The following is an 8413-nucleotide window of genomic DNA, read 5'->3' on the forward strand; positions in this document are numbered from 1 at the left end:
GGAGGCGGGCATCGAACCCAGGTCTGCCGCGTGCAAGGGAAGCTCCCGCCCCGCGTATGTGGCTCCAACTCCCCGCTACACATTTTCATTTCTACATTGACTCTGGGGTCGCCCCCAGGGGTCTGTCAGTGCTCGGACTGGACCCAGGGCTCCCTGTAGAGTGACTGCGCCAGCCTCGGAGCTGTCTCCCAGTCCACGTAAGCCTCCCAGCACCTCGAGGCCCGCCAGATTCCAGATCGCTGTAGATTCCGAGGCTTCAGGGAGTGCCCCGGGCGCCGGCGACTCCCTGGGGAATGCAGCTGAGTCCAGTTGTCACGTCCCTCCCACACGGCCTCCCGAGCGTTCCTGAGCGGTGCAGGGTCCCCCGAGCTAGAAACATCAGAGCTTTCGTTTCTGAAGCTTGCGTCACTCGTGGCATTAGTCACTTGACCATTTTTTGGTTTCTGTCTTTTTTTGCTTTAGGCAACACCCAGCTAAACTCCTGGTTCTGTGCTCAGGAATCGCTCTGGCGGGGGAGGGGTGGCCTCACCTAGCAGTGCTCAGGTTACTCCTGACTGCTCTCCTGAATTGCCCTTGGCAGAGTTCAGGAAACCATATGGGGGGGCCGGGGATCGAACCCGGTCCTCCGCGTGCAAGGCAGACGCCCTCCTCGCTGTCTTCTTACACTTGGGGTATTTCAGGGCAACTTACATGGTGCTGGGAGTTGAGCCCACTTGGCCACATCACTGCACTGACCTTACCTGCTGCACCGTCTCTCGGACCCATCTGGACTATGATTTTGTGGGGTTTTGAATTTGGGTCACACCCAGTGGTGCTCAGGGGTTGCTCCTGGCTCTGTGCTCAGGAATCCCTCCTGTCAGCTTAAGGGACCGTGTGGCGAGCCAGGGAACGACCGCAGATTGCCTGTGTCCATCTCGGCTGTTTTTAATCTTTTGAATTCTCGCCAGCGATGCAGTGATAAGAGTGATTCTGGTTCCTTTTCTTTCTTGAGAGATCGCATGCCAGCCTACGCAGTGCTGGGGGCTGAAACCAGGAGTCAGAGGGGAGGGCTCTTGCCTTGCATGTGGCCGACCAGGGTGCATACCTCAGCACCACACATGGTCCCCCGGGAACCTCCCTAAGTGATCCCTGAGCACAGAGCCACGAGTAGGCTCTGAGCACCGCCCGCTGTGCCCTGCTACCAAAACGTCTTTTCTGCATTGTTCCCTGCGTGCCCCCAAACAGTACTTTCCCCCTCGCTCCCCAATGATGGGACTCCCCTGCCTTGTGAGTCTCCTGTGCCTTGGATTGTGGGGTCCCAGTAGAGATCAGGGCTTGTTGTGGGGCCCCCTGCCCGCCAGTTCCTCTCTGACCAGAGCTCGCTCTCACTCGCAGGAGTAGCAAAGAGCTGCTGCTGCAGCCCGTGACCATCAGCAGGAACGAGAAGGAGAAAGTGCTCATCGAGGGCTCCATCAACTCTGTCCGCGTCAGCATCGCCGTGAAGCAGGTGCGCTTGGCCGACCCCGGGGATGCGCCACATGCCCCACAGGGCTCCGAGTTCTGTTTGGAGCCTGCCCAGGAAGCTCTACTGCCAGTGCTCCAGGGCTTGCCCTGGGCTGGAAAGCAGAAAAGGGGGCACGTAAGGCGCTGGGCCAGTTGGTGGTCAGATCCTAAAACGGAGATTCTGATGCAGTTCCCAACGCTGCCCTTAGTCGCCAGGACCTCGGAAGGTGACAGTACCCACATCTGTCGGCTCTCTCGCAGATGGGTCACCAGTGTCCCACATGCCACCACCCCATGAGCGTTGCCATTTTAATGTACCAGGTGAACTGTGGCGTCTTTGACACAGAGAGGTCCGAGTAGAGGACGTGCCGTTAGTTGAGGTGCTTTGAGAGTCTCCTGCATGGCGCATGCGTGTGGAGGACTGGGCTGGGGGCTGCGTGGACAGGCCAGTAGCTCCGCCACAGCCCGGGGCCTGCTCGGTGTTGGAACAGGGACTAGGAAGGGCTTGTGGGGCGGGTGACCAGCATGGTCCGGAGTAGGAGCAGCTGGGGGTTATCGGAGCGTCAGTGGGACTCACGCAGGGACCGCCAGGGCTGTTGCTGAGTCTCCGGCGTGTGCTTTGGGAGAGTCAGATGGTGACGTGAGAGAGGGACAGTGAGCTCTGGGCCAGGTGTGGACAGAATCGCCTCTCGGTGGGCTGAGGTGGGGTCACAGATGACTCAGCCGGCAGCCAGGGCCCGTGATTGAGATGGAGACAGTGAGAGTCGGTGACGGGCGCTGGCTCTGGAGAAACGCGTGTCCCTTGGCGCTCGCCAGGCTGACGAGATCGAGAAGATCCTGTGCCACAAGTTCATGCGTTTCATGATGATGCGGGCAGAGAACTTCTTCATCCTTCGGCGGAAACCAGTGGAGGTGAGACCCCGGGGCTGGGCAGACCCAGGACCCCTGTCCTCTGGGGTGAGCGGGGGCGGGGCTGGATCTGTCCCCGCCGGGCAGAGACGCGGGTGGTGTCAGGTCCGCCCTGCATCAGAGGCCCAGTGGCCCGGAGCTCCCTCAGGGTCATTCGAGCCGGAGCCTCTGTGTAACTTCCTCTTCTGTTTTGGGATCGCACTTGGCGGCGCTCAAGGTTTATTCCCGGTGGTACTTGGGACTGTGCGTGGTGCTGGGATGAGATCCAGATTGGCCCTCTGCAGACGCCCTCACCCCTGTACTGTCTTTGACCCCTCTCCACAGACTTGTTGGGGGTGCAGGGCATGCCTGACGATGCTTAGGGATTGCTCTTACTCCTGGCTCTGTGCTCAGAGATCAGTCCTGGCGGGGCTTGGGTGCCGGGGATCGAACCCAGGTCAGCTGACTGTGCTGTTGCTCTGGGTCCTGCCAGGGGCCCCAGCGCTGGCCCAGAGACAGCAGCCTCAGCCTCTCTCCAGGTCCTGGGGCTGCCGTGGATTACAGAGAAGAGAGAAAATCACACACGCACACTCACCCATCAGACTCACACCCACAGCCACATACGCACTCCCACACACCCATTAAACACACACCCCCTTCACACACACACTCACAGTCACACACACCACCATCGTGTTTGTGATTAGAGTCTTCCGTGGACTGTGACGAGGTCTCTGGCTCCTTCACTCTGCGACTCGTGTTGGTGCCACACAGATGTCGCGCGACCTCGGAGGTGCTGGGGACTCCGCGGGGCCCTGGGGGCCGGGCGCGGAGCTCACTGCTGTGCTCCGCAGGGCTACGACATCAGCTTCCTCATCACCAACTTCCACACGGAGCAGATGTACAAGCACAAGCTGGTGGACTTCGTGATCCACTTCATGGAGGAGATCGACAAGGAGATCAGCGAGATGAAGCTGTCCGTGAACGCGCGTGCGCGCATCGTGGCTGAGGAGTTCCTCAAGAACGTGAGCGCGCGCGCCGTCCCCGCACCCCCGTCCCCCAGCTTTGGGGAGGGCCGTCCCCTTTGTCCCAGGAAAAATGACTGCAGAAAGTTAGTGGGGGCTGTGCTGGGTGCGGGGGGCGGTCAGAGTGGGAACTCGGATGACACTCTACCAGGGGTTCCTGGGACCGAACTCGGATGACACTCTACCGGGGGTTCCTGGGACCTCCAGGACCCTTGGTGGGGTCAGGGGGCTGAGTCTCCTCTCCACCCCGGTGTTGGGGGATCCTGGTTTCCACCCTCACGGGGACTCAGCTTTGAGTAAGTGGAGCCCTTCGGGGCATCCAGTTAGGCCCTAAATGGGCGTGTCCGCGGGGAACATCCCAGCCCCCAGGCACCTGCGGGCAGCCTAGGGTCTGGCTCTCCTCTGAGGTGTCCTCGGCCCCGCCTCCCGGGGGCAGGGACCCCGCTCTCCCCGGGCCGCCTCCTGCTGGCGTGGGGATGCACCCGCGCTCTCCTTCCGGACGTCCTTGCTCTGTTGACACGTTCCGTTCCGAGTTGCGCAGATGCCCAGATGGTAGCTGCAGTGTTTACTTCTGGCGGGGCACAGACGCGGCCCAGAAGCTGCGGCTCTAAAAATGGAAATTCCACTCGCTCCCTTGGGCCTCGCCGCCTCCCAGGCAGCCAGGGTACACGTCTCCGGGCTGTGTGCACAGGGTGGCGTCTGCAGTCCCCCCCCGAGCCTCAGTTTCCGCAGCTGAGAGGGCGGGCTGTGGGTTCCTGCGGGTTAGGAGCGAACTTCGCCGTGTCCCTGCTGGGGTGGAGGGAGCATCTTGCAGGTCCCGGGAATCCCGGAGTCAGGGACACTCATTTTCCGCGGGGCTCAGGGCCACTTCTAGAGACTCAGGGCCCGTTCTGGTTGGGGGTCACCTGGGTGGGCCACCGGCCTACCCCGCGTCCTCTGTTCAGGCCGAGTGGGGGCCTGGCCCGGCCCACCTGAGGCGCAAGGTCAGCCTGGCGCCGGGTGGCCTCCCCAGGACTGAACCGTGGGCCAGCAGGGGCCTGCGGCTGCTTCTGGCCAGGCTCACAGGACACTCGTCACCGCACCTGGTGGTGCCGGTGCAGGCCGTGACCCGTGGTGGCCCAGGGCATGTGGCTGGTGAATAAACGGTTGACGGTCACTGAGGGTCCCCGTGCCGCAGCCCCAGGGCTGTGGGAAAGCCCATGAGCCCCCCCCCTCGGTCCCCTGCTGGGTCTGGATGAGAGCGTGTGGGGACCAGAGGGGTGACTTGGCTTCAGGCCCACAGCGTGCACGCGCAGCCCTGCTCGGTCCTGGCACTGCATGTTGTCCCCCAAACGGCACCAGGAGTGGCCCCTGAGCTCTGCTGCATGTGCCCAAACCATCCCCAAGAGAGCACGGTCGTGCCCGGCGGGTCCCTTCCATGCCGCCCCCGGGAGCAGGCTGCCGGTTCCGCAGTAACTCTCGCTCTTCTCTCCGCAGTTCTAAACCGCCCGGCTGTGCGTCTCGTGGCCTCCCCTCGGGCCCCCGTGTCTGCGAAGCGCCCTGCAGCCCTCCCCCGATGGCGGCGAGCTTAGCCCGGGCCTGTCCTGCTGCTGCTCGCGCTCAGGCCCCGGGCCAGGACCAAGTTTCTGACGGTCCGGACGCCCAGACTGCTTTCGGAGCCTGTCGCCTGTCTGTCTTTGTTCTTAAACCACCTCCGTGGCTGTGACTGGTCCCAGTGCGTGTTCCTTTGGGGTCGCTGTGGGCCTGGGCGGGCCTGGAGCCAGCAGGCGACTTCTGTCCCCCCCGCCGCCCTGCTGGCGCAGGCTCCGAATTCCCCCAGGCCCCGCTAGGGCCCTCGCCAGCGCTGACAACTCTTCCCTCGCTCCCTGAGCTCTGCCAGAAGGATGGCGGCCACCTGGCACGGATGGAGGACACGGGCTGACCAGGTGGCCACCCGCCACGCTGCAGTCGGGGCCCCAGCTCGGCCGTGGCGCCTTCAAGGGCCCTGTGCTGAGCTGAGTCGGCGCCACCTGTGCCAGGGGGTCCCTGGAGGGGCCTGGCGGGGCCGCCCTCCGCCAGCTCTGGCCGCCCCACGCTCGCTGTCCTTTTCTGATCCTGGTGGACCTACCCTTGATTAAAGTTTCTTCTTGCCCCATCGGGGCTGCATGAGGTCTGTGTGTGTGAAAGGTGCGGTGGGCTTTCTTGAAGCCCCCAGGGCTCACCCGATGGGTCCCTGGCACAGACCTGCGACCGGGGCCAATGCCACCCACCGCTCACTGCCCTGGGCCTTCCACATAAACTGACGCCACGGCCGAGGAGCAGCCGGCCCTGCTGGGACGGCTTCGGTGTCCCCTCAGGCCTGGTGCCACTGAGTGCTGCCCACTCGCCCAGCCCATGGTGGCGTTTCTACCCTCTTAACCATCAGGTGGGAGTCCGCGAGTAGGACTCTGCCTCACTGGCGTGTGGCCCACCCAGGTTCTGTCCCCCACTCCTCAGGCGACCCTTTAAGTCAGGGTGACCGATAAGTGCAGAGCCAGGAGTGAGGCCTGAGCACTGCTGGGTGTGGCCCGGAACCAAAAGGAAACACTCGGACTCTCCTGCCCTTGGCAGATCCTCCCCGACTCCCCCAGGTGCGCTGGCTCAGGTGAGGTAACCTGACAGGCCAGGGAGGAGGGGTGTAGACTAGGTGCCCTGGAGACCCCCTGTCGCTAATGTCATCTTGGGAGACCCAGGGTGTCGTGGCTGAGGTGGGCAGGCAGAGCTGGTGGTCGGGCCTTGGCTGAGGACGGGGAGGGGGCCCAGTGGGTAAGACGCTCCTCGCCTTCACGAGTCACGGCACCCTGTATGGCTCCCCAAACCCCACTGGAGTGAACCCTGAGTGCAGAGCCTGGAGTCCTGAGCTTGGCCAGGTGTGGCCCCCCAAAAGGATTTTATCCCAGGGCTAGAGAGACAGGACACGGGTAGGGATCCCTGAATGCAGCCCACCTGGGTTGGATTCCAAGGCCCACCGAGAGTGATCTTTGAGCACCGCCAGAGTCGGCTGGCCCGGGTTCGAGCCCCCAGCACCTCGCCCGAGTCCAGAAGACCTCAAAGCCTGGAGGCTGAGGGCCAGGGGGTGGTAGGTGGAGGCAGCAGGGCCTGGGCAGGGCCCGCCTGAGAGCCACCAGCCCTTTGTGACATTGCCTCTGTGACCTGCCGCTGCTTCCAGACTCACGCTGGACAGCAAAGGTCTGCACGGCGGACCAGGCTGCCGCCAGAGGATGGAAACCGGCCGCTCAGCCCTCTCGGGACAGCACTGCCCAGGTGAGCAGCAGGAACCCGGCCACACCCACCTCCTCCTGGCCGCAGCCCCGCCCGAGGCTGACGGCAGATACCCAGCGGGCCTCCCTGGGCACATGCTGTTCAGGAAGGCAGCCCAGGGCAGAGGGACCTCGTGTCTGCACCCACTGCAGACCCGGGCCTCTCCCAGTTCTGGTGAGGGGACAGCAGGGTGGCCGTTTGGATGGTGTAAGTCTGCCTCAGACCAGAGTCACACGGGCGTAATGGTTGAGGCTGGGGCTTGCTCAGACCAGAGCTTCACTGCTGGCTGTGCGTGACTCCAGGCCAGTTAGGTAACACCTGGGGGGCCGTGTGGAGCTGTTCCATGACAGCTCTGCAGCCGAGGGCTCTGCTCTGCCTCAGGCTTGAGCTCAGTCCCCTGCACTGCACGGTCCCACGAGCACTGAGCCAAGAGTAGAGACTGAGCATCACTGGGTGCTACAAAAGACAGACCCAAAAGTGTTTCCTTCAAGAGGTTGGGGGACCAGATGGGGAAAGTGCTGTTGGGCCCATCCGCCCCCCACACTGGAGCCTGGGCTTCCCCCGCACTGTCCACCCCTTCCCCACGCCCTCCCTGGAAGGCTTCCGGGACCCCTGCTCCCCCTCGGTGCGGGCCTTCCCGCCTCAGCGGGGCGGCCCTGAGTGCCCACCTGCTGCTGCTCCTCCCTGACTGTGGTTGCTAGTGGCTATGCGGAGGGAACGAAGAACCAGCCAGGCCGGGCCTCCTGCGGGTTCCGGCTGCTTTATCCCCCCTCCCTGACTTCTGGCTCGGGCCTCGGTTGGGCCTCTCCAAATCCTGAGCAGGACCCGATGGACCATGGCGGGGGGCGGGAGGGGGGGTGTTGAAGTGCCGGCACCCCGATCCTGGTGCAGCCCTGGGCCAGGTGCTGGAGGGGCCTGGGGCTGTCCTGGTCCCAGTGATGCTCACAGTCCGGGTGATGGATAGGGTGGGGGGCGGTCCCGGTCCGGGGGATGATTAGGGTGGGGGACGGTCCCGGGGTCTGCGATGGTCCCGGTCAGGGAGATGGATCGGGCGGGTGGCGGTCCCGATCCTGGTGGTGGTCCCGGTCCGGGTGACGCATAGGGCGGTGGGGGTTGGGCTGGCGGTCCCGGTCCGGGTGATAGATCGGGCGGGGGGCGGTCCCGGTCCGGGTGATAGATCGGGCGGAGGGCGGTCCCGGTCCGGGTGATGGATAAGGCGGGGGGCGGTCCCGGCCCGGGTGCTGGATCGGGCAGGGGGCGGTCCAGGCCCGGGTGACGGCTCGGGCGGGGGGCGGTCCCGGTCCGGGTGATGGATAAGGCGGGGGGCGGTCCAGGCCCGGGTGACGGCTCGGGCGGGGGGCGGTCCCGGTCCGGGTGATGGATAAGGCGGGGGGCGGTCCCGGCCCGGGTGACGGCTCGGGCGGGGGGCGGTCCCGGCCCGGGTGCTGGATCGGGCGGGGGGCGGTCCCGGCCCGGGTGCTGGATCGGGCGGGGGGCGGTCCCGGCCCGGGTGCTGGATCGGGCGGGGGGCGGTCCCGGCCCGGGTGCTGGATCGGGCGGGGGGCGGTCCAGGCCCGGGTGACGGCTCGGGCGGGGGGCGGTCCCGGTCCGGGTGCTGGATCGGGCGGGGGGCGGTCCAGGCCCGGGTGACGGCTCGGGCGGGGGGCGGTCCCGGCCCGGGTGCTGGATCGGAAGGGGGCGGTCCCGGCCCGGGTGCTGGATCGGGCGGGGGGCGGTCC

General features: G+C 65.1%; 2 protein-coding genes across 3 annotated transcripts in view; both read left to right on the plus strand.

Annotated features, from left to right (window-relative positions):
• Positions 1-8413, plus strand: part of JAGN1 (jagunal homolog 1) — a 95439-nt gene that overhangs the window by 34503 nt on the left and 52523 nt on the right. The window lies entirely within an intron of this gene.
• ARPC4 (actin related protein 2/3 complex subunit 4) overlaps positions 1-8413 on the plus strand; it is a 132713-nt gene that overhangs the window by 3264 nt on the left and 121036 nt on the right. Inside the window, exons 3-6 of one of the 2 annotated variants that reach the window (XM_056129781.1) lie at positions 1375-1486; positions 2299-2394; positions 3225-3395; positions 4872-5540. In XM_056129781.1, the coding sequence (XP_055985756.1) occupies positions 1375-1486; positions 2299-2394; positions 3225-3395; positions 4872-4877 (385 nt within the window). In that variant the 3' untranslated portion in view covers positions 4878-5540. Of the gene's footprint in view, positions 1-1374; positions 1487-2298; positions 2395-3224; positions 3396-4871; positions 5541-8413 lie in introns of those variants that run through there. The other variant, XM_056129782.1, reaches the window with a different exon arrangement.

Source organism: Sorex fumeus, unplaced genomic scaffold (assembly GCF_029834395.1).
Source record: "Sorex fumeus unplaced genomic scaffold, SorFum_2.1 ptg000072l, whole genome shotgun sequence".
Lineage (NCBI taxonomy): Eukaryota > Metazoa > Chordata > Mammalia > Eulipotyphla > Soricidae > Sorex > Sorex fumeus.